Raw genomic sequence first — 25181 nt, forward strand, 5'->3', positions numbered from 1 at the left:
TTTAGTGGGACACCCTGCTGATTTTGGACCGCTTGCGTTTTGTGGCAGATGCTGCATGAAAACCTTCGCCACACCTCCAGGCTGGGCTTTCAGTTGTGCTGCCAATTACGTTTGCCAAATGCCAGGCTCAAGTTAGATTGTAATCCCACCCTGGGATCCATCCTTCACACCTACCTTGGCCGCCTTCAATCCCTGTATTACAGTCTAAATGTTTACTGCACTGACCTCAAAGCTCCATGAGGACAGGCCTCATAGTTATGATTTATGACTCCCACATTTTTCTTGTGGGTTTTTTTTTTCCTTTTTTCTGGCCTAACTCAAACCTTCTATGACATCCCCTTCCTCTACGAGGGCAATAAAACTCTTCAGCGTTGTATCACCGTGTAGTTAGTTGCTAGCAATTCAGAGATGAGCCTTCAGCAGCCCCCAATGGTTTTAACAAGCATAAACCTTTTCCTAAGCTTTTTCCTTGGGTATCCTACCTGCTGTCTCCTCGCTCAAATAAGCGGTTGCAATAATTTGGTTGCACGTAAACCCCAATAACAGCAACAGAAAGGGCACTGAAACCTAGCCCCCACGCCGGGACCAGTCAGCAAGGAGGTAAGAGCGGTGAACCGGAGCCACCGCGTCTGCCCCGCTGACTGGCCACACCAGTGCGTTTAACAAAAATAAACCACGTACCATCACAGCGTGCTGAGAGGGGACTGCCGGCTGAGCCACGGGATGCTGAGGGAGGTGCTCGCCAGGGGCTGGAGGAGTTACTATGGCCTAGAAATGAAAACCTTGCCTTACTGTAGGTCCATAGCACCTCTAGTGCAGAGTTGGTGCGACACCAGCTCGTACTGGTGATAAATAAGTACAGGGAATTAGACAACTCCACGTGAAGATCTGAGGAGAGTCTGAAGGGAGAATTTAAGCCCTGGCGTGCCCCCTGCTGATTGCAAATCTTTGGCGTCAGCATCCATTTTTGGATAAAGGCCATCTCACGCATTACAAACCCCCCCGAGAGCCTTTTGCTCGCCGGTCCCACCAACCTGAGCGCTTCCAGCCGACGCCAGCCGCAGCCCTGCCTTCTTCTCCGCCTGCCCCGCCGGCACTGACGGCCGGGTGGGAGTGCTGGCGTCCGTGTGTCGCATGGACGACGTGGCTGGAAAAGAGACGGTTTACTAGGATACGGCAGACCCATGCCTGGGCACCCTGGCTAAGCCTGAACTCCGTGGGCGAGCGGCGACCCAAACGCTGCCGAACCGGGTCCCCAAACTGTGGTCCCTCTGGCTCCGTGGGCATCCCCAGATGAGCTTTCCCACTCTTCCCTGGCAAGTATTTCAAGCAAAGCCCCCCGAGTTGGCTCCTACCCGTGGCCCCGCACGCACAGGCACTGCGGTCACCTCGCTACTGTCCCCAGGGCAGGGGGGGGATGCTCGTGGGAGCTGGCATGAAGCTGGCAGCAAGGCAGGCAGCCTTCTGCACCCCTTCTGCAGGGATCTATCGTCGGGGACCGAACTACCTCATAATAACAGTTTTGCCAGCGAGGTTCGGGACTCTGTCAAATTGCTTCAGCTTAGCGAGTCCCCTCCTGTCCCCTGAGCCACAGCAACTGCCCACAACCCTCGGCTGGTGGCAAACGGGGGGGACGGCTGCTCTCACACAGGCAGCGGGCTAAGACGGAGAAAGCAACACGCGGCCGCGGCTCTGCCGCCGTACCGTAAGTCCTTAACGGCACAGTATGTCGGTCCCGGTGCTGAGCGCCCCGCTCCTGCCCCGACTTGGTCACTTCCAGCTGAACCCTAGTATTTTGGAGGTTGCTTTGCCCTCCAGCCCGCTCCACACCCCCCACGCTGGGCTTGTCCCCGGCCACGCTGGCACCCTACACGCGGAGTCACCTACACGCGGAGTCGGAGAGGGCGGTGTGCGAGGAGCGCCGGGAGCTGTGGGACGACAGGGAAACTCCCTCCCGGCTGGCATCTTGGCTGCTGCCGCACTGCCCCACGTCCAGGTAGCTGCTGCGGCTCTGCGGGGAGCGAAGCACAAGCGGCGAGATCGTCAGCAGCGAAGGACGGCGCTGGAGGGGACCTCCGCCTTCCCTGACCGCTTGCGGGCAGAGAAAAATAGCAGGCTGGGCGCAGGGAGGGCCAGCACTGCAGCCCCAAACCCCGGTATTGGGTCAGCGCCTGAATGTCCACGCTAAAGCCATCGGGTATCCCTGTGCAGACGGGACCCTCAGGATCACATCCCAGGCACCCCTGGCTTTGGGGAGATGCCACACATTTCTGTCCTGGGACACCCCTCCGACGGCAGCAAGCGGCGGTGGGGGGGACGCACGCCGTGCGTCAGGCGAACGCCGTGGGGACTGCTGCCCGTGCCCCCCGCTCCGACCTGCCGCCCTCCCGCTCTCCTGCCTGCGGAGCTGTGTGTGCACGCGGAAATACGTTTTTTTTTTTTTGTAATTCGCTTCCTTTTGCCTGATTTCTTCAGCCATGTCACGGTCTGTTGGCCGTGGCACGCTGGGCAGGGGTGGCAGAGGTAACGAACGAAGGCGGCAGGAGGGGCTGGCCGGGGAATGGTTTTATTCACTGCAGAGATGGAGAGAGATGGCCGGGAAGGGACACGGAGCGGCAGTGGGACAAGGACACCAGCTGCAGCCCGAGGAGAACCTACAGCAAAGGGCTCCTGCGAGGGACAGGTACCGGGCGATGCTGAGGGCTGCAACGCTGCTCGCCGCTCCCTGGGGAGCAGTTGCTCCCAGTAGGCTGTTCTGGGCAGGAATCTGGCAGCACATCCGCGGAGGGGAACAGCCTAAGCTAGGGAATATTAACGGCTTTGGAGCTGTCACACCAAAATGACAGATGGCAGATGGTTTATGGCAAACTGTGCTGTCTCACCTGCAGGACATGGGTGACCACGACGGCCGTGCCACCACCCCCCCAGGGAGCTTCCCACTCCCATCCAGAAGACCAAGCAATGGGAGAGATCATTCTGCCTCTCCTCCAGCTGCCTCACATCAACAGATGCAGCTTAAGGTCTGCCAAAAAACATCTCAGCTATCGTGTGGAAAGGGGAAAAAGACACAGAAGTGGGCTGTGGTGACAGAAAAGCAGCTGTTTGCAAGACAGTCCTCGCTGAAGTGCAAAACATCTCTGGGACAGCTTCCCCCATACATCCCATAAACAGCTTCTATAAAATAATGTCTGAAGAGCAATGAGGCTAATGGAATGATAATTACACAACAATCCACTTGAAATTACTTTGATTACTGGTCTTATTTGTAAACTACTGAGAGGAAGAACTTAAAAGTAATTAAATAACCTTGTTAATTGGGCAGGTGTGTTGGGCTGCCAGACTGATTCAAGCCATGCGAATTATTGCTCTGGTCACAATCCTACACTCGATGCGATGCTGTCCAACGGTGTAAACAGAGCTAAAATCTGGCCTAAGTGTTTTCCCTTCACTTCCAATCTTTGTCTGAGTATCGGTGAAGAGCTGGCATTAACAAAACAGGTACCATGTGGTACTGCCCTGCGCTCGGATCCTCTGCGCCTTACTAATGGTGACAGGTACAGCAATCTAGCCTCCAGCTCCGGCTCTACTTTTCTGCTTCTGAACTCAGGTGGTTTAACCTACTGTTTGAGTAACGGTCTCAGAAAGATAATGAATAGCAGAACAGCAGCAATGCAACTGCTGAATTTGCGGTTACGCGCCTGAACCAAGACAGGCCGGTTAGAGCTATGCAGTGGAGAACTTCTCATGATCTGTTTGAGTCATAACCCAACTGAAGGCTTGGAAGGAGATGGGAGTAAAGGAGAATGAGACGAAGGAACAGATATTTTCCTAAGATTGGTAAGCGATTACTCAGTTTGGTTTAAACACCTACTCATTGAACTGTGAAGGGACATGGTACCTTTAGAGAAGAGGATGCCAGTTCAATTGATGACTCTTCAAGGCCAAGATCTCGTCTTCTTTCAGCTCGAACTTCCGCATAACTAAAAAAAATAAAACAAAATTTAAAATCCAGTTTTTCAGTCTGGCAATTGTTTACTGTATGGTAACTATCCTACCATACAGGTCACTATGGACTTTTCATGTTGAGTCAGAAGATTTGCACAGCGCACACACACACACACACAATCTCTCATATACAAGGTGCTTATAGGAACATCATCATACAGCCTTGCTATCTGTGAATAACTGCACATGCTGAATATCCACAGACTAGAAACAACAGGGCGGTGTCCCAGTCCCACTGCGCCCAGGACTGCAGAGCCTATGTGATTAATTGTACTAATCATTCCAAGCACAAGTGTAGACTATCCTTTGCAAATTTTGGCCCTGGATGCCTTCAAGCAAAACTAACCTAAACGCAAAGTGCACTTGCTTACTGAAGACAAAATGGGTGTCTGTTCTCAGTACAGGTTTCCTAATAAAGGAGATTCCCATTTTCCATAAGGAGGCAGAAAAATGATCCTACAGCTTCTGTGCAGGTAAACTGCCATAGCAAATGTACATTTATTTTCTAACCTGCTGACGATCACGAATCAATTTTTTGCATGTTGTACGGTAGCTCAGTGAGACCTAAGCCAGTGCCCTGGGGAGGAGGAGGAGGTCAGGTCCCCTCTTTTTGAGGGTGCGCACGGAGCCGTGCAGCGTGCTACATCAGAATTAACATCCCTCACTCCAGCGGAAGCTCTGAATACAAACTGGCAGCCATCCAGGTGCAGGAATCTGCAGGAATGTGCCTCTAAAAGTGTATATTTTCTTTCCTCACTATTTTTTCCCTTAAATAATAAAATACTTACAGTAAACAATGCCACATGAGTCACCACTAGGATAAATTGGAGAGGATGTTTTAAAGACTCTTTGAGTGCTTGTGGATTGTGGGCACTGAAAGGTGCCAGAATTTAGGGTGCTGAAATATTAATGGGTCATAACCTTTAGGACGCAAGAGAAGTTGCTGAACTGAACTCACTTATATCATCGTAGGCAGTGAACTTTACTGAAAACACATTTTAACTTGTGTGTTTCAATAATGTATTCTAAATCTTAACTATATGAGACAGAATTGAATTTCAAAATCTATTTAGGACTATATCACTAGGTTTGAGAGACACTGGAAGCAGAAAGAAGAAACAAGTTCATGCACAATAAATACAGAGTTTAAAGTGAAGCCAAATTCCCTGCAGGGCAGCAGAAACAACACAGCTCAGAAGCAATCTCTCTGCCTAACGTTTGCTTATGATAACACTTGACATGTAGTTTATATCGGCACACACAGCTCTAATCACTTACACCTGTTTAGTGGTGTAAGGTGTTCTCAGTCTGTTTCAGAATCTAGAGAAGAATCTCACTTTACTAGTGTTTGTTCTTCCAGATGCTTGATGACAAAAAGGGGGACCAGAAAAAAATTCACAAATTGATTCCTGAAAGACTGACGCAGAGCAACAACTTTATTCAAGTTAATAGAGCAAACCAGTACGTCACTATTTTTTCAAGCCCTTCAGCAAATATATTCTCATTCTTAACACAATCTTTTTTGAGATGACAGTGGTAATCAAGCAGATTCGCCTCCAGAAGGTGCATATCACAGAGCATCCCACACACGCATCGCCTTCCAGCACGGGTCTGCAACCGAGCACCAGCAGCTTCCCACTAGAGGGGGATCCTGGGCTGAATTTCAGGTGAGGAGGAAGGCTAGCAGGACAGCAGCTGACTTCAAGTCATAAAGATTTAAAGCTCTGATCAAAAGGTTTCGCAGGAGATGTATGATCCCATTCACACCCATAAAGCCGTCTGATTCTTAACAGCTTTAATTCTTCCTACGGCCATGTCATCGCTAGGGATAAAAGGGGAATGTAACACACTGATAGACTTGGCCAACGGTGGCTTGCAGGCTTTTGGCCCGGTTGCAAAAAAAAATGAGTAACGAAAACACATTATGCTTTTCCCCATGTTCCCTGTCATAATAGTTTTATAGAATTGCATACCATCTTAGTGCGTCAATATGCACAGCAAATATTTGGCTAAGGCAAAACAGAACTAGAGAAAATAATGGACGAGCACATGGGACATACACTGTGAAGCGTTCGGTGCTTGCTCTTACCTAACTACCAGGTGAGTGCAAACGATGAACTCGGGTTTGGAATTCCACTGGTGGTAGGTGATGTAGTAGTGTGTCTGCAGCCATATCCACTGCTGGCCTTTGGTCAGGAACCGATAGTAACAGGACTTCCCTTTTCCAAACTGCATCACTGTTAGACAAAAAAGAAAGCAATTTATAGCAAACAGAAATTTCATGGTGCAAAGGTGATTAGAAAAACCACTTGCTCCCATACACCTCTTGCAGTCTGCTACTGCACTAAAATGGCTCTTGCAGTTTTATAAACATGACACAATACGCAACCAGGTACTGGGCTTTTACTTGGGTTCTTTTCTGCTACTCTTTTCAAGACCGCGCTTTGCTATTTTGAGATTGTTCTTATAATTGGCATAACCATATAACTAGCTATATTCTTATAACTTATTCATGGGCTCCTCTGAAATAAGCATAAACCCCATAAATTAAACAAAGTATTGGCCTTTCCCAAGTACATGAGAATGCATTTCAAAGACTAGGGGCTTGAAGTCAGGATCCTAACAGTGACACAAAACAATAAGATAGTGGAATTTTAGCAGTTTAACGGAGAGTTTTCTTTCAAGAGATGACCTAAATACACCAGACTGGTATGTATTATCAGGGTATGTCCAGAAAAATCTCAAGTGGTGTAATACAACTGGAAAATAATGAGGGGAACTACATTAATTAACCACATTAATTGTTCCCGGACTGCTGAGAGTACAAAATGAAACCTGCTGACTTAAAATACCCATAATTAATGCAAAGTAAAATACAAACGTGGTTTAAGCAAACCCACTTCACTTCACAGTAGGCAAGATGCCTGCCCAGAGCGGTCAACCTGACAAACGGGAACTTATCAAGCCACACTAACCCAAGTATTTTTACTCACCTGCACACCTCTACTTTGTTAAATATCAGGACTAACTTCTTTAGCGATCCCATTAACAGTCATGGGCTTTAGATAAAGCACTTGGCAAAGGTCTTCTGGCTACCACGCCATGCTGGGGATCGCTCAGCTCCTAGTCCTGGCAGAGATTTCCTGAAGCAACTTCTATAAGGCACTTTGCCAGCACTTTACTTTGTCCCTCTGCACAGTAACATTAAAAGATCCTTTCCTTCAGATGCATTGTGCAAATACTCTTTTAATATGTAAAAGGAGATCTGTGGCTAGTAAATATGTAGAACATAAATCACTAAATAGATTCTCTGCTGAATGATCTGACCCCACTCTCAATAGAGTTAGCGTCTACGTCAAACTGCATGCACATACTACCAAAGGGACATCGTCTGGTTAAAAGTAGCTCACTTCTGTCTGAATGGTCCTTTAAGCAAACAGCACTAAAAAGTACTGTACTTGAGAGCAATTAAAATATGCCTTTGAAAGTCCCATCTACACACTTGCTGCACTTGGCACAACTTGTGTCTAGCCCCTTTCACAGCTTCCTTTGTACACTCAGCTGGGCAACCGCTTCCCCGCTGCCTGTTTCGTACCAGCACTTTGCCTTGACAGGGCAGAAAAGCCAGCAGGCAAGTGGAGTGGGGAAACTTGACATTCAGAGAAGCTATTTTCTCCATTCTCTACTAGGTCCTTTAGCATCTTATACATGTAAGTGGCTGGGAGTACGTGGTAAAGACGGAGCTGGTTTGCAACTCAGGGACGAAGCAGCTTGTCTAGCTCCAGCGTGCTGGGGGGCTGTGGAGCTTTTTGGTGTCCCTGCATCGCGCTGCTCTGCATCTCAGCGTAATTACAGCATCCCACCTTCGCCACTCTCTGGGGTGTCCTTGTTTCCTTTTGACACTCTCCTTTCAAAGAGAGATAGCGGAGACAAACAGATACAGAGTTTGCCCAATAGGCAACCTATAAGTAATATTTCTTGGCAAAATACCCGATTACCTAGATGCATTTTACAAACTGCTTAGTTACTTTTCATTACAGTGCTTGGCAATGCAAACCAGCTGGATGACAGACCTAATTGCGGCTCAGTATCTCCGTCTGAAGTGCATACAATAAAATGGAAAAACAGTCTTAGGGATAAAGCATCTCACGTGTTCGTCTGGTAGGAACAGCACACCGATTAATAGTAGACCACGTCTGCTGCCACCTTTTGCCCTTCCTCACATCAGCTCCAGTCTTCAGCAGGACATGGTTCTTCACCAGCGGGCTGCACTGCCGCAGTACTCGGGCTAAGCGCTCCTTCTGACCTGGCTCCTCCTGGGCTCTTGCAGGTCACAGTATTTCACCTTGCACAAAGATGAACGTCGTGGATGCTCTCTGGTGTTCACACATCAGCCTGAACTGGACTTTTCTGCTTTACTTTCAGGTCAACCAAAAATGAGCCATCTTCATCCACAGGGAATCTGTATTCAGTACTTTTGTACTTAAAAAAGAGTATGGATCTCCAGAAGCATTTTACTAATAGTGAGTGAGGTTCACAACATCTAATCACACAGGCAGGTGATCCAAGTGCTGCTTTCAGAAGGCATTTTGGTGAGCTGAGCCTCCTGGCTGACTCCGGAGCCCGGTGGAACAGCAAGAGCCCACGAACTGCGACAACCGACAAAACTCCCAGGGTTTGGGGCTGCCCTCACAAACTGGGGGCAGAGGGTGGAAAGTTCTGACCTCCCATCTATTAATCTCATTTCACTCTCAGAAAACCTGTGCTCGAACAGGGTATCTGCCAATTTGGGAAACCTGCGCAAAGAGTTCCTGATCTGAGTGAATTCTGCAGGGATTCAACATCCCAGGTAAGCGTCAGATATGACAGTCTGTCGTGGGAAGAGAGAATTCCCTCGTGCCCCAGATAAAGATGCCTTTTGCGACGACAGTAAAAGGTTTTGCACAAGTGACAAACAAGATCAAAGACAGGCACGCTGCAAAGGGAGAGGAACTTACAGTGTTCATGGCACCTAGCAAGAAGCTCCAGGTCATCTGCGTGGTAGTAATCATACCCTGACGTTCCCAGAACCTCAAAGGGTAAATATCCTATAATAGGTGGAGCCCTAGAAAGGAAGCAAAGGGCAGGGAGTGAGCACAAAACCTGACACTTTGACATCCTGGCAGATATACACTGCGATACTTGCAACCAAAACCATCTTGTACGTTCACTTGGCAGGGCAATCAGGAGTGGATTTTCATATACACAATGATGTCTTTTCGTACACAAGCAAAAAAAACCAAAAAAAAAAAACAAACCAGCAAGGGAGAGGTAAAAATTGAGAAAATGAAAAGGTGTGTGTTTACTGTTTCATAGCCTATTCATTATGTGGGTGTAGAGAAAGGCATGTACGTATGCAAGTGACTCAATTCATTAAGCACGCTTGTGAGACACACAGCTTGAGAAACGCTATGGCTGTTCCTGTGCATAATAACATGGAGCTCGAGTAAAATTATTCAGTAGGTTGGCTGTAAATGTCATCTGGGTAGTAACTGTAGAAGAAAGAGTAAGTGGGAAGCTGCAATGTGTGTCAGGACCAGCTTGGGTAAAAGAAAAAGTAATTGTTCCCATGGAAAAGCTTGAGTAATCATAACCAGCAAAAATGTTTCTATGCTGGTACTAAAGGTAAGAATAGGCATGGGGCTGGTTTTAAGGACTGTTATTTCTATGGCAGGAAGAGAAGGAATTGACGAAGTACTTAGATAGACACATTGCAATGATTTACCTGACTATTCTGCTGTCAATTCTAGATTTTCCATTTTCTAGGCAAAATATGAGTTGTTTGTTTTATTTTAAGCACATGTCCTAACAACACTGAGCTTCTGCACAGCCTTCACTGGAGCCTGCTAGCTTATGATTATGAAAGAACACTGAAACGTGAGGAGAAAACCAGTATTTTTGCCTCTACCCCCTCTATCAGCATGCCACCTTCTGTCCCCTAGTGCTCAAGTACACTCCTGCTTGCACCAATTCAATCACCGCACTTACTCGGTGAGGCAGGACTTGTGCTAATTTGGCTCCACCTATTTGTTTTGGCTGCTGGATGTGCTGATAGCATGAGGCTCACCTGCCAAGTTCAGCGCGTTCCTCAGGAATAAGGCGGCGGGTGTGTTAGTGAAATGGTTAACGATTCGAAACCGGGGCAGGCTGAAGGTGTCACTGCCTATCAAACGTGCCTCTCCCGCTGCCCTTCTCTTGGGCTGTCAAGTGACCTTCTTAAGGAAGGCGAATGCCATAAAGTGGCCAAGAACGTGAGCAAAAAAATAATTTAAGTGTAAGTACATTTGGGTTTGGATGGATCAGTCCTGAGTCTTCCGGATATTAATGTGGGAACTTCTCCTGTCTTGGCTGAGTGACCCAGCTCCACATTTGTACTCTTGAGAGACACGGTGGGCATAGATTATTCAACTAAAGAGAGCCCAGACAGGTCTATAACCCCCCTCTTTCCCACAACTGTGGGCAGTCTGGCACCAAATGGGAAATGGGGAAAAGGACAGCCAGGGATCGGCTCAACAGCAACCCCGGGAGGATCAAGGTCCGAGCAGGAGCTCCCAAGTCCCAGCAAGAGCCAGCCCTCCGCACTCTCGGATGGCAAATCTCTCGAAACAGAGTGCACTTAGTACACAGTAGTCTCTGCCACAATACAGCTTTCTTTATTCAAATAATGTTTCATAGAGCACTGTGTTCCTTTTCCTCATGTGGCCCAGATTTCTGTTAATGATGATAATATGTGTATTTATTAAAGTGTCCTTCCTTGCTGTCTCTTTGGCAGAACGCACCAGTGTCTCTCCCATCTTTAATAACATGCTTATATTCAAGACAATAATGTCTTTCAGATGCACATCAGATAAACATTTAAGCTGATCAGGAAAGTATTATGACTTTCACCAGAATTCTTTAAATGAGAAAGCAACCCCAAAATGCTCCTCTTCAGTCATTTGACAAGGAGCTGCCTTGCTTGTGGAACAATTTGAAAGTGTCTTGTCAGCTTAAGTTCCAGCCTTGAGGCCTGCAACTCGCTGTGCAAATGGAAATGCACAATCTTCAGAGAGCCTTTTGAGTGCAGTTGTTTAATACATGAAGGGAAAATAAGGAGAGGACCACAGTGCAGAAGAGAAATAGATTGTTATCAAGGTTGACAGGTTTTCTTCCTCTACACATATTTACATGTCGACCCAGAATACCGATTTTTTCCTAGTTTTCTAATGTTTATCCAAATCTATGGAGTGCTTTCTGCATTATCTATCTTTAGTCCAATGTATGTTATCGTCATGATAGCAAAGGTCCTGATTCCGACTCGTGCTGGGTACCCTCTGTCCCTACTGATGGCACACCTCACATCGGGTGGCGTGAGTTGACACAAATAAGCAAGAAACAGCAAAATACCCAACAACATTTCACAGCGTCCTGCAGACTGTACTGGAGAGAGGTTGGAATCGGTGATTAAACAAGACAACCCCCACGATCCCTTGTTCATTCTTGGGTCTGGGCTTACCACTCGCATCCAGGGCTGTCACGAACTCTACCTCAGCATCTGCATCAGCTTAATTTACTCTCAGTAACAACGGTTTCCTCACCGGGGATATCACTGGGACCAGAGTGGCTGCAAGCACCCAGCGCAGAAAGATTCCTCTCTGAGTCATAACCCAGATTCATCAAAAGACTCTTTGATAGGTTTCAAAGCAGCTCCTGCTTGCCTTATTCCCAGGAACTGCAGGGACACAGCCCTTTGGAAAGGCAGCTCACTTCAGCAGACAGCGAAGTAAGGGGCTTAGGGCTCTTTCATGAATCTTAACGTTAATCACCTGATTCTGAAAATGTGCATTATTGGACAGGCCAATTAAAGTCTAACAAAGTCACTCCAGCAAGATCTCGACAACATGAATAATAAGCCAACAGTGCCAAACCACACAGCATTAACCGTAGGGCTGTCGCAGGGTCAGTTCCTCCATGCGTCAAGGTAAGGAATGTGAGGTACACATCTTGTCTACTTTATAAATGCAAGTTATTATTCATTTATATTTGTTCTCTCTCTTTCTTGCTGTAAATGTGCAGATGATATTTAGGGTTTTTTCCTCCCAAGTATTTTTTTTCCCTACAGCCTTATTTACTAGTCTTCTACTTCCAGTAATGACTACCTTTGCACAGTTTGCTAAGGGAGGGATAATGGAAAGGGTAGGATTTTGCAATGTGCTTATGCATACATGTCACATACAGAGAAGTAAAAGAGTGAACAAAAAACTCCAGCTTCTTCTGAAGAAAATGAATCCTACATTAATCAGCTTAATAAAGTAGTTCCACTCTGTTTCATTCACCAAGCTGAATCTGAGCCCACCATATGGCATTGTCAAAAACAAATCTGCAATTAAATAATCTAATCCACTGCTTTTCCTTTTATTTTTATAAATTCTGTCATTTCTCAAGGTGAAAATCAAAAGTTTATTGACACAGCAAAAGATTTAGAGGGATTCCTGGAAGCTGTAGCTGGAAAACAGAGGAGCTAAACCAATACAGGGAACAGGACTGACACTGCTCAGTTTTAATGACTTAATATCTTGGTGAAGCTAGACGTTTTGCTAGACATTTTCCCACCATTTTATATGGTTTCTTACCTGCCTAAAATAAGGACAAGAGTAAAGCATTGAAGGATGCCTAATAAGCAAGTTCAGAGTATTATTACTTACTCAGTTGCATTTAATTGGAGCTATTCTACTTGGGATCTCAGGCAGGAGCTACACAAAGTTTTCTATTTTTAAACTAGAGTTTGTTTATTTTTCAGTGACTAAAATGAAATCTCTTACCTGTGGTCCAAGAATAAAAACTTCCACTCCAAACTATGCCTCGATGTAAATTCTTCACATGGCTCTTCAACATTGCAGAGCTCCTGCAAAACAGTTGGCTCATTCAGACATTTAATTCTATGAAATGACAAAAGGAGCCCTCTATCAAGATCAAGGGTGCATCTTCTGGGTATAACAAACCCTAGCAAAATGTAGTGCTTTTAAAGCACTTGACTTATTTTCCTCTAAGGAATGTATAAGCCTTGTTTTATAGATGCATAAACTGATGAAAAGCGGCTGACTAATTTATCCTGGGCTGAATTTCAGAGCTAGGATAAATAGTCCAACGGCCTCATCTTGCAGTCTGTAGGCAAAATTCCCCAGCTTTTTGTAAATATTGGTATCCGAATATGGATGGCAGCACCAGGTCCAGCCTCAAACCAAGCTGGCTAATGCTCTCTTGAGCAAGAAGCACCTACGGTCGTTACCCCTGTCATCACTGCACCACGGGACACTTACGGACCAGCAGAAAGAGTCCATGAAACACAGTGTTCACGGTGTTTCAAGATGCAGGTGGCCTTCTTACACAAGAAGGGCTGTATTTCTTTAAAGGCTGCAACTTTTCAAGCGGTTTCGCTGGTCACCTTGTATTGGCGCTTCCTGGGCTGACCCCTCTGAGAGACCCCATCATACGACTGCCTCTTCCCCAAAGCAGCTCCCGCTTTGTATCTCACCATTCCAAAATACGCACTCACGTCGTCCCACTCCCAAACGCAGCGGCGTCCCCTCTCATTTACCTCTGCCCAAACAACCTGTGCCGCTGAACGTACCCTTTGAGAGGCTGCTGCGACACAGCTCGTGGTACCCGCAGCATCTCTGCCGCTGGGCGCCGGCCGACCCCCGCGCGAAAGGGAGGACGCAGCCGCAGAGCTCTCACCTTTAAGAACTGCGGTGTGACAAGACGAACAGTTGCTACAAGGCAAATCTGCTCCTCCGTGGCTGACCTGAAAGCTCGTGCAATAGCTGACTCAAAGCCATTACAGGAGGGTGTAGGCACTAGACACAACCAGACAGTTTATTTAAGAAGAAGAGGAAGGAGAGCTTTCTTTTCATGTTAAGACAGGTACAATGACTGATGAAACCCAAGCAACAAACTCCTCCTACCCACAAGGTGATGCCATGCTGATACAGGCTGATGTTATTTAAAGCATGACCCTTTAGGCTCTGAGTTACCCAGTTGTAACCACCTACCCCTGGCGTGCAGGGAAGCTTCCTAAGACAGCTCTGAGCCCCTCAAGTGTGCAGCTGCAGTCTCCTTGTCAGCCTTTCCCCAGCTCAACGTTTGCGACAATCAAGATTTTACAGGTTTCTCGAACTATTTAGTCTTTAAAAAGCGTCATTTGATTGCCACAAGTGAAACAGAATAGCATATTTTACTGGTTATTTGAATAAGTAGGCTGCTTTACAATTCACAGTGGGTCAAATGCAGGTAGGATCAGTCTGGTATCACTTCTTTAAGCACAGCATGCAGAAGAGTGCACTCTTCTGACCAACGGCCTCCCCACCACTTTTATACAAAAAATATCTCCAACATATCCACAACTCATTCCATCCCTGCCTATTATAGGGCATTTTCAGCTGAAACAAGGCCTTTAGGAGGCTACAGATCAACACACAATTTATGGAACAGAGGTAGAGAGGTAAAGGTAGGCTGGAGCAGTAACTTACCATGAGTAAAATATTTAAAATCCACTACAAATTTCACATATTCATACATCAGGGGTTCATTTGGATCTAAGCTGCCTCTTGCTAAATGGCAGCAAAACTCTATTTGTTTTTCCGCTGAAATGAGAGAAAGTGAGGGAGACATACACAATGTTACTAGAAGTCTGCATTTTAGCACATTCCCTATATCAAATCTGCCTAGGTGCTTATACCAACCCTGCCGCTGTGGTATCTGAGCACACCCTGCTGGGATGCTCTTGATACCCATAAGTAAATATATAACTACTAGGAGCAATGATCAGCTGGTTCTGCTGAAGGAAATGTATTCTCACCCTTTCTCGCATGGCTGTGCAGCCACCCCACTACGCTGGGCATGAAGCCCTGGCAATATCGGTCAGTGGTATTTTCCCCTGACTTTGTGCATGTACAATTTCATGCAAAGCTGTTAAATGATATTGCAGTATTCTGCCCTGACACTGCTCCGTAGGACTCAGACCCAAAGGGCACTGAAGTCACCCTAAGCCTTTCCATTAACGGCGGAGGGCACCGTGCCAAGCTCTTATTCAGTTTTCTGCCCAAGGTCAGAACTCCACGGATCAGAGCGTGTGGTCTTCAGCCGGAGGGAGACCAAGCCCAGGGCAGAGCACCAGCACGAGGGCTGCCCAGTTCCCACTGATGCTTACGGGGCAGCAGAGAGGGGAGGTGAGCACTGCCCGGCCACGGTGAACCCATCAGGAAAGGGGGGTCCCAACACAGGCTTGGTGAAACGTGGATGTTACAAAGATGTCACTGCCTGCTCTGGTGCTGGGGACGTTTTCTTGGGGAAAAGGCACAATTTGGGGGTGGACAGCAGACAGCAGTAGAGATCCGGATGGAGTGTTCAGATAGGAAGGCTGTTGCTAAATTACACGTAGGTGTCCTCAGACATGCAAGCTTCCTAAGGAACAAAGACTCTGCCAAAACCCTTTGGGATTTCTCCTACCCTTTTCCTTCCCCCAAGCCCCTCGCTCCTTTCACAGGCTCAGTCCAGCATCCTGCTCTGGGAAAAATATCTAATGATTCACTGTCCTCTGATGCAAAGCAGACAGTAAAATAAAGACTGTCCAAATCAAAGACCAAGTACTGGGAGCATGTAGGAACATTAGATGATGTGCTGCATTAAAAACCAGAAATATTAACTGCAGCAAAACAGAAGTGGCAGGCAGGAGAATTAAATAGCTGGAGAGCTCTGTGCAGGCTCCCCTGGGAGCTGTTTGCCTTTGGCAAATTTCCCTGACCGACAGACAAGAGCAGAGCTTACCATTTAGAAAATCAGCTGCAACAGGATCTGTCATGAGCACGTGTGGAGAAAGGAGCTTGTACACCTCGCTCTGCTCCCGCTCAGGCAGAAAGTTTAATATATTTTGGTCCACCAAATCTGACTGATACAAAAGAATGCTTTGTCATGTTCAGCAGTACAGCCTGACACAACCACACGCCTTTTCATCCCGCAGAAGAGCACAGACGCTGCCGGTCTAGCGTGGATACTTAAGACAAGGAAGCCCAGTCAATCTGCAGATGGATCTAGGGCAGAATATAACCCCTAGGTTATTTTACCCCAGGGTTGCCATCTATTTGCAAAAGGTTGAACAGGTCCCAGAGGTTGCCCTTCAGTTCAGCCAGATGCAAGCTAGAGAAGAAACCCTGGTACCACAGGAATACAACATGATGAGAAATATCATATCAATGTGAAAATTTGAAACAATTCCCCTTGGAAGCATGAGACAGAAGTGGGAGAGCTCCTCCTCACATCCTCAATTTTTCTTCTAGGCTGAACAACTGGCAAAATCAGCTCGACCTGCAAGTGGTTCAGTGCTGATAAATCCACACATCCTGACTAAAGACTTTACCAAAATGTCAGCACATATTTGATTCGTTGCACACCAGGACATTCAGCCAGGTTACCTGTGTGTTCAAATTTGCCCTCATACAGCATCATTTATGTCTCACATTTAGCACCAGATAAAAATAAAAAATGCTTTTGAGAGGGCAACAGAAATTTCTGCACCTGACAGCTAACTGATTTCTAGAAATTCTCTCAGTAACCTCTGAGGCCACCCACTTGTTACTAAAGACCATGGGCTTGAAGTAGAAAAACCCCATGTCATTAGGAGAGCATAGAATCAGTCCTGAAATAATCTTTAAATTATCTGAGAAGAGCTTCAGCATGCACAGATTTCACAAGCATGAGATTTTTCATATACCTGGTGGGATAAACACCACCCAGACCATCCTTCAGACATGCAGCCAAGTGGCGAGCTACGAGTACAGCGATTTTGCGTAGGTTTTTTTTAGCTAACTCGCAGACCCTGAGAGAGAATCTGTTATTCACAGGAGCTTGAGAAACTCCCTAAGATTTTGTTGGTTCATTGCCCACCCACAGTCAGTTGCCTCTTTGGTTGGACAAAACCAATTCCCAGCCGTGCAGTGACGGGGCTGCGTTACGGCAGGGGAATGATTCTTCAACATATTGCGTTGTCAGAACTTACCGGTAAGTGTCCAAGCAGAGACGAAACACTATCAGATACATAAATAATAATCCCATCAGTGGTAAGAGCAATGAGAAAGCCATCTAGTGCCTAATGACAAAAGGCAGGCAAAAAGAAAAAAATAAAAAGAATTATGCAAGGGAACAACTTAAAATATAATAGGCTAATTTATTCGTTGGTGATGCTTCTAACAGCCTAAAACTAACATAAATCAATTATGGAAATGATAGTTTAATGTGGAAAAATAAAAATTACACATGCTGTCTAATTCAACATTCTTCTTATATTCTTATTTGCTCATTAATACTAAATTGACTTGTATTTTTCACCCAGTGAGTATTTATTTAACATGAAGCAAGACGGTGGTGGTTAGAATTTCTACACCCACACAATCCTAGTGACTTCAGTCACTTCATTATGTGTTCTGACTTACACAATAGTTAACCAATTCGGTGCGTAAAGAGATGTTAGATATCATCATGGCAAGCCCAGCATTGTGGATGGATGGATGGATGGACAGATTGACAGATGGATAAGCAGAGACAGAAAAATTATACAATGCTGTATTGTTTGCAATTTATGGACAAGATGGACAAGATCTAAAGCCTTATTTATTTTGCTTAAAGCACTCATTTGTTAGGCCAGACACAACAATTTTAAAGTTCATTTTGTTCCCCCTTTCTTATTCACAATGTTTTTTGTCCTGGAGTCGAAGTTCTCCATCCCTTTAAAGGCATTGCATGTGCTTTCCTCTTTGGGTGTTCTCCCTATTCTTCACAACATCTTCTTGTACCATTGACCCAGTGTCTGTCCCTGTTCTTCTCTAATACTTACCAAGACCTGGGAGGTTTAATCTCTGGCCAGCACTGTGCTTCTAAGGACACCGTTATGCTGCTCCGCAGCTTAGCTACAAGGAGCCAAAGATGCAGCATTCACCATCTTCCTCACCTCACTGTCATACTCTGCCTTTGCTGAAAATAAGCCCTCTCAGGAAAAAAATACTGATTTTAAAGTAAACTGGTCAACGGTCTAACACAGTCCAGCAAGCCAACAGTTACTAAAGGGCTCTCTCTTCCCCACCACCTCTAAGCGGAGAATTTGTTTTGATTCAGCTGGAACAAACTAGCTTGTTTGGTGAGAGAAATTCCCAGAAAGAATGAACAGACTTTTCCAGGGAGGTGAGTCATGACATCCTGATGAAAAGGAATAACTAAGACACTGCAGCACCTCCCAGCTCAGCCCAGCATACACCCTTATTTTGGTGGGGCAAAGAGCAGCAGCTGCCCACGCAGGGTAGGAGATGTCCTCGTCAGAGAAGCATGCAGCACAAACCCAAAAGCCGCATCCTTAAGAAAGTAAAAATGTAGGCTTCTAGATCAGCTAGGCATTTTCGAGGTGAGTGTATCAGAGCTGTTCTCCTGAACGCACTTAAAGGCAATCCAAGGAAAAGATAGAGCATTCACGTCACAAGTACGGCACCGCACAGCTAGCAGCAGCAAAGGCAGCAAAGTAAATGCTGCCTGGCTAATGGGATGTGGGAGGAAGAGAGCTGCTCTGCTTTTTTCAGGTCCTTTCAAGTTTTCGCTAAAACTCCTAGCTCTAGCGGCTCTTCTGAGAAAGGCAATTCTCTTTATCCTCTCTCACCAGGCCAAATCTGGGCCAAATTGGTCTCCATTCCTAAATGAAAAGCTGTTTATCTTTAAGGGGAAGCAATCATATTTTTTAATTCTGTGTCTGCAAAGCATTTAGCACAACATTGGTCTCTCTCAGGTTTGTATTATATGTGCCAGCAGAGTAGAAATCATTAACATTAACGTTGGGACTTACAGGTGAAAAGGAACTATATATCTCTGAACTACTCCACTGAACTGATTACTTCTCACTAATCTATGCAGCTTTAATTTCTTCTTACCTCTAACATCAACTGGGTGAACTCCTCGTTGCTAAGAAATGAAGGCTTCCAGTCTTGTCTAATCTCACAGGCTTCTGTCTGTGCTGTGATTTCTTAAAGAGAAAACATCAAAAAAGCAACATGACTCATGCTAGTTGGATTTTTTTTTTTCATTTTCAAGTAACACTAGATTTCTTTTAAGAGGCTTTCAGAGGAATCATCCTCAGATCATTCTCCACACAAAGCCTTCTTGTATGCAACAGTCGTTTTCCACACCATCATGACACAACTGCATTAGAAATCAAGGAAAGGAAAAGGAGACATTTTGCGTGGTCTGAAGAAATCCTTCAAAAAAATAAGGTCAATGGGCTAATTTCAGGGTAGCTGAGCATCACCATGAGCAGAGCGTGTCTGCGAGTCTGGAGCCATTTCAGGAAGGCTCACGGCAAAGACAGTCTGCACCCAGCCACGTCCTACCCCGGGAGACCTGGGGACGGTGCAGAGACCCCCCTTTCCCCTTTCCTCAGCTCTTCCTCCCTCGTGCTCTGTTTGAGAGTGTACAAAACCCGTCAGGGGATGCGGAGGCCAGCGAGGGAAATGGAGCGATGTCACTACATTAAAAAAACACACAGCATTGCATCTTTTCAAGTATATGTTTAACTGATCAGCGCTGTATTCAAACCTAGCCCATTTCCTAGGGCCAACTGCTACGCCTTACTCTGCCCCTCGCTTAGGATCATGTCCTCTCTGGAGGTCTTAGATGCTTGGAAAAAACCAGTTTTCATCTTCTGAGTGGGGAAACTGGCTGCTGGGCAGATGCAGAGCCAGGGCCTTCAACAGGAGCACGCCAGCACCCTCCAGTACCTTTCTGTTTCTGTAAGAAGTCGATGGTCCTCTGCAGTATTGTGGACTTGTCCATCTTGAGAGGGTGGCCGTGGCCCTGCAGCATTGTGCAAAGCTCTTTAATGAGGACATTGAACTGGTCTCTCCTCTTCTTTTCAGATTTGTTCCGTGATGCCCTGGGTGACAGCAACATAAATGCCGCTAAGTAAAATGAAGGACCTACAGCTCGACTTGGGGAGAGGTAAGTGGCCCTGCCCCAGCAAAACACTTTCAATACAACAATCTAAACTCTGCTGGGACTGCTCATTTGTTTAAAATTAGGCTTGGGTGTAAGTGCGTGCCTTGCTGGTGCTTAGAGCCTTGCAGCAGGACTGAAGTCACTATCAGCAAGGAACACCTGGAGGTAAGAAATACGATTTACATTCATTCGAGCAAGACCGTATCCCTACATGCATTTCAGGGGCAGTTCCCATTGTTTTAAAAATTGTGATAATGAGGTAAAGGCGTTATGGGCAAAATTTCTCCCGTAAGAGAAGTCCTGGCATCTACACACTTACGTTTTGTCCACCTCATTTTTATGAACTTTTGTTTTGCGGTTAGTACACACACATAAAGGTCCAAATGCAAAGGATTCTTAATTCCCTGACTTGCACTTCCAAAAGTAGCTTACAGACAGACAATACTGTGCAGAGATATCTCAACTACAGAATGAAGTCAAACACACGCTCTTGTATCTGGTTTTGAAAATCTGCTGCCATGATATATGAAACTGGGAATGTTAAAAGTCTGGCTGAGGAAACCACAGACAAGCTTCCAGCTTGCATTAATACAATTTAAGAATGTTTTATTAGGGTTTTCCCCTCCATTAAAAACAATAAAGGAGAAAGCAAATCCATTCAGTTTCTTCCAAAATGTTCTTTCCAATGCTCATATCTGAGATGATAACCCGATTTTCATACAACCTCTTCCAGTAGTAATTAATTTTCTTTACAAGTGTATTCGTGATGATACATGCTTCCTGTGATCTAGACCGAGTGTGGTATGCAGAAAGCATTTCCATTCAGATTCAGGCTGGCATTTGGAGGTTCTCAGATCCAGCATTTATGTTCACAGCCATTTCTGTTTTGGCACTCGTGTACAATGACTAATTAGAACTGAGCCAAATGCTTCTCTGAAGTGAGACTAACTCAAACCTGTGCTAAAACAGGACTGCTTTCTAAGTTCCATGGGGAACTCTACCCCAGGTGAGCAGCACTGCATGATGCCAATAAAATCACAGGTCAGGAGTCCTGCATCAAGATAATAAATAGCCATGGGATAACACAAGATTCTGAGGGCAGGACAACGTAATTTAAGGGCAACTCAGCTGATTAACCCATTGTCCGGGTGGTCAAACACACTATGAGAACCTTGAAAACGGTGACTTAATTATGCTGTTTGTGATCTGCTGTACACAGCCTGTAAACTGCATGGGGGTTTTGCCTCTGACATCAGTGGTCCCAAGTACTTTTCCAAGCATCGGACAACACAGCATTTACAGTTCCCCCCCGAGAGAGCTCCCACTCTCAGTGCTCTGTGCATCCCTTCATACCTCTTTGCCCTGTCCTTCTCATCTTCATCCATCAGTTCGTTTACACAACACAGGGCTCTGGAAGGAAAAGACAGAAAGACATATTCCTGAGACACACTCCCTGATTTTGTTGAGGATGACGGAATGTGGAGCTTACTGGTTTGTACTTCACGACCTCCTGGATGTTTCAATCTTCCCTTTCCCAAACCCCACTCTTGTTATATAGCTTCTTGCTTGTTCTGTCAGCTACTGAGGCTTGAGAAGTGAAGATGTTGCTATACACCCAAACACACAGGTACAATAAGCGTGACTTCAGAGGGAAAGCTAAGAGCCAGCAGCCCCTCAGCCAGCGTTCGCGCTCCCTTCTGCCTCAGGATGGGGACCCTGCCGAAGCACTGAACTCTGCACAGGAATCAGCATCTCCTCTGCAAATCTGCACGCGAGTCAGCATCTCCCCTGCAAACGTGAGAGCCGATTTGACTCCGATGGCTGTACCAGGCAGCACTGCGCCTGGTCCTATGTTGGGAAATCAAACAGGCTGCTGGTTGATTTCAAGCATTGCAATGCTTGAAAAGCATCTGAAATTTCTTTCCCAGTGGAAGGGCATAGGAGCAAGAAGGAAACTGTGCTAATCCCCCAAAGGATTAGTATTAGGCAACAGCAGGGTACTATCAGGACATCTAAGAGATGACATGATAGACAGGTTCATCCAAAGCATCCCGCAGCCAATGACTGCCGCTTGCGGGCTTCCACCACAGCATCTGAGCTGCGTCCTACCACCGGGATTCATACTCAAGACTCTGAGTTAAAACTTCCTCACCTGGCACTAAGCAGTGAAAAGAAGGGAACGTGACCTGGGTTCCCTGGGTTCTATACGTTCCTGCACCAGAACAGTCATGGTGGGCTCCTGTCTTTACTTTATCTTAACTGTTCCTGCAGCGCAGGTAAGGACAACAGTTGGCAACAACTCTCAGTAACGACACGGCAGCCTCAAGCCCCGTGAAATGATGGAAAATTCATGAGGGTAACTTCTTCACTGGTGATTTGCTTTCTGTGACTCAGATGGGCTAAGCCCAAGGGACGGGGAGCCAGGCAGATGCCGGCCAGCTGCCATCGCTCCACGCCACGTCATCCGGATCAGCTCTGCTGGGGTGTACCCCCCTCGGACTCCTCCAAATTGGAGATTGTACCTGTCCCCGGCATCAGCAGCAATCTGCCTCCATCTCTAGCAAGTACTTTCATTGGCAAAACCCTCCCACCCTGCCCAGCACCCAAGGGGCATTTTTCAATGGGTACATCCAAATGTTTTTCCCTGCTTTGAGACTACTCCAAGCTCAAACAACTTGGTGGCTATAAAAGTAACATGAAATAAAACCACCCACAACTGATAGGAAGTCAAAGATGCTGCTTACAGTAAAAGCTACAAAAATTTACCCTTCCTTTCCTGTTCCAGAGCAATGATCCCTCCCCCTGCAGATGACCTGGGCAGAAGAAACTGTATGATTTCTTTTGTCCCAAAATATGAATGCACTCCATGGGGAGGGAGTGGCTCTCACTACCTGAGTCACTGAAAGCTACAAGCCAAATTAGAAATTACCTGTTCTATTCCTCAGATTCATCAGTCCAGACTGACGGAGCGGGATTAGCACTTCTTATCACCATGTAAATACAGACAAAGAAAAATTAATCCTGGAAGGAAAAGCAAATCCAGTTAAAACATAGTTGTAGGCAAAACTTAGCCTAGAGAGCAGCAATCACTTGAAGCTGAAAAAATTTACCACCGTAAATTAGAAACATGCTCAAGTGTAACTGATGAAAGCTCAGCAAAGCCTCCAGGAACGGGAGCTGGACCTGTGCACCACCTGCTGCCTCAGGAGAAGCCTGGGAAGGCCAACTTGTCCTCTCACGTCCAAAAAGCCATGTGGGCCAGCAGCGTGGAGGAACGGCCCTTCTAGCTTGGGGCCACTAAGGATCGATTGGAGCCCTTCCGAAGTATAACAGTCTACGTGGCATGCGTGCTATGAGAACCAGCGAGTATGATCCATACTGCATCTATCCAATCTTGCAACCAAAAACCTCCTTCGAGATGAACACGATCAGCTAAAGTCAGTGCAAGCCACAACCACCCACCTGTGGATGGATTTTAAGCCTCCCATTAAGAATTGCTACTGATGGGACACACACTCCTTTTTGTTTGCCATTTAAATGGTTACTAATGAACAGCCTGAACTCCTGACTGTACCAACACCACAGTGCTCACCTCTCCGAAACCATCGCTGTTGAAACTTGTTTGGCTTCAGATGAGCCTCATTCTCAGGAAGGACGTGGATGCCACCAGACTGTCCATGACTGCCAGTAATATCTTCAACAACAGCCAAGTGTTGGGCTTCCAAATTTAACAAGCTTTTAATGCCTTTGAAGTGACCTCCCTACTTCGAGCCCAGGTTCATGGCTGTTTCTCCTGTTACCATTAGTTCCAACATCAGCTCAAGACACTGCAAAGGACTTGCTGCCACTACCAGGGATTACATTTTTGTGACCATGGTGAGTGAGCAAACATAGCCCCACATTTTCGGTCATCTAAAGGACTAGCATGAGCTTGTTCGTTTCTCCAACTAGTGAAAACACCTCAAAGGGAAGGAAACACAAGAAGGTGGCTGAAGAACCATGGCAAGGGACTCACGTCAGGCATGCACACTGGAAAGGGCAGCAGGGATGGGGTAGGGGCTGACGTTGTGGGGCCGCTGCTAAATACCACGAGCAACACAGATCCCAACCGGTGATACGGTGAGAGTGCTTTGTAGGGGAGGTTCATGTGAGTAACATGAGACAATGGGCCAAATTCCTGCTCATTGCAGCTAAATGAAATTATGTCAGTCCATTTGCTCAAAAATTAAAGCTCAGATAAAGCGTGATACAGTCATTCTAAACAGTAATATGGAAGTTACTTGCAAGAGGCTTGAACCTCCTGACACAACAGAAGTACAAGAGTAACTTATAAAATACCTAATGTGTTTCAGTGGTAGGTGAATCAGTAAAAAATGCCATTGGGATGAAGTGATCATTTTCAGTCTGAAACATGAACTTCCAGGGAAAATCTCACGCAACTCCCGAAATCCTCAGTGAAGCTGCAACTGAAAACAACACCCGCGTAGCAAGTTTAAACACGGTGGATCTGCTATGCTTCTGTTCTCACAGTCGTCATACGCTGGTCAAGTTACAAGCTTTTATTCTAGTTCAAAAGGAGTATGTGATTTTATTTGTTACCCTATTGAGCTACCATGGAACCGAGGTGCTTACCTTAGTCACTGCTGCTCATTGGTCAGTGCTGTTTTATCAAAATCATACAGTTGTTTCTCGTCTAGAAGAACAATCCATACAGAAGTTGCGCTAACTTGTAATAATTTTGGAGATACGTAGGTAGGTATAAAGAAAATTCTTTTTAAAGCAATGGGTTAAATTATAAAAAAATGCTTGTGAATACACAAACGGATCTATCACAATTTTTCAGGAAACGTTTTTTCTATATGGGCTTAAGTATGCAAAAATTCAGCCAAACAAAAGGATTCTTCCCGAGTTTTTTATGCAAAGCTTTATGCAGAATCCTTCACACTGCCTTGCCCATAGGTTGTCTAACAACTGAAAAGACCCAGGAAGCCTGACACGTTTTCTGCCTTGTACGTGTGGTTGCCCTCCCAGGCAGCTTGAATAGCAGTAAGTTGAGGGGAGCGGCTTGGTCACTGAGAGAGACAACGGTCCAGTTAACGCTCACCGAGTCTAAATTGGGAAACGAAGCCCGG

The 25181-nt window shown here is 46.0% G+C and overlaps 1 protein-coding gene across 1 annotated transcript in view; it reads right to left on the minus strand.

The window, feature by feature from the left end:
* Positions 1–25181, minus strand: part of PASD1 (PAS domain containing repressor 1) — a 55078-nt gene that overhangs the window by 8341 nt on the left and 21556 nt on the right. Inside the window, exons 2-16 of the mRNA XM_075054118.1 lie at positions 22979–23070; positions 21403–21459; positions 19833–19987; positions 18990–19081; positions 17078–17167; positions 15850–15970; positions 14553–14666; positions 13762–13880; positions 12846–12928; positions 9003–9109; positions 6095–6242; positions 3899–3980; positions 1888–2011; positions 1035–1147; positions 682–768 (exon numbers count right to left, since the gene is read on the minus strand). Of these exons, the coding sequence (XP_074910219.1) occupies positions 682–768; positions 1035–1147; positions 1888–2011; positions 3899–3980; positions 6095–6242; positions 9003–9109; positions 12846–12928; positions 13762–13880; positions 14553–14666; positions 15850–15970; positions 17078–17167; positions 18990–19081; positions 19833–19987; positions 21403–21434 (1467 nt within the window). The 5' untranslated portion in view covers positions 21435–21459; positions 22979–23070. The remainder of the gene's footprint in view (positions 1–681; positions 769–1034; positions 1148–1887; positions 2012–3898; positions 3981–6094; positions 6243–9002; positions 9110–12845; positions 12929–13761; positions 13881–14552; positions 14667–15849; positions 15971–17077; positions 17168–18989; positions 19082–19832; positions 19988–21402; positions 21460–22978; positions 23071–25181) is intronic.

The sequence above is a fragment of the Buteo buteo genome, chromosome 22 (assembly GCF_964188355.1).
Source record: "Buteo buteo chromosome 22, bButBut1.hap1.1, whole genome shotgun sequence".
In the NCBI taxonomy this organism is placed as follows: domain Eukaryota; kingdom Metazoa; phylum Chordata; class Aves; order Accipitriformes; family Accipitridae; genus Buteo; species Buteo buteo.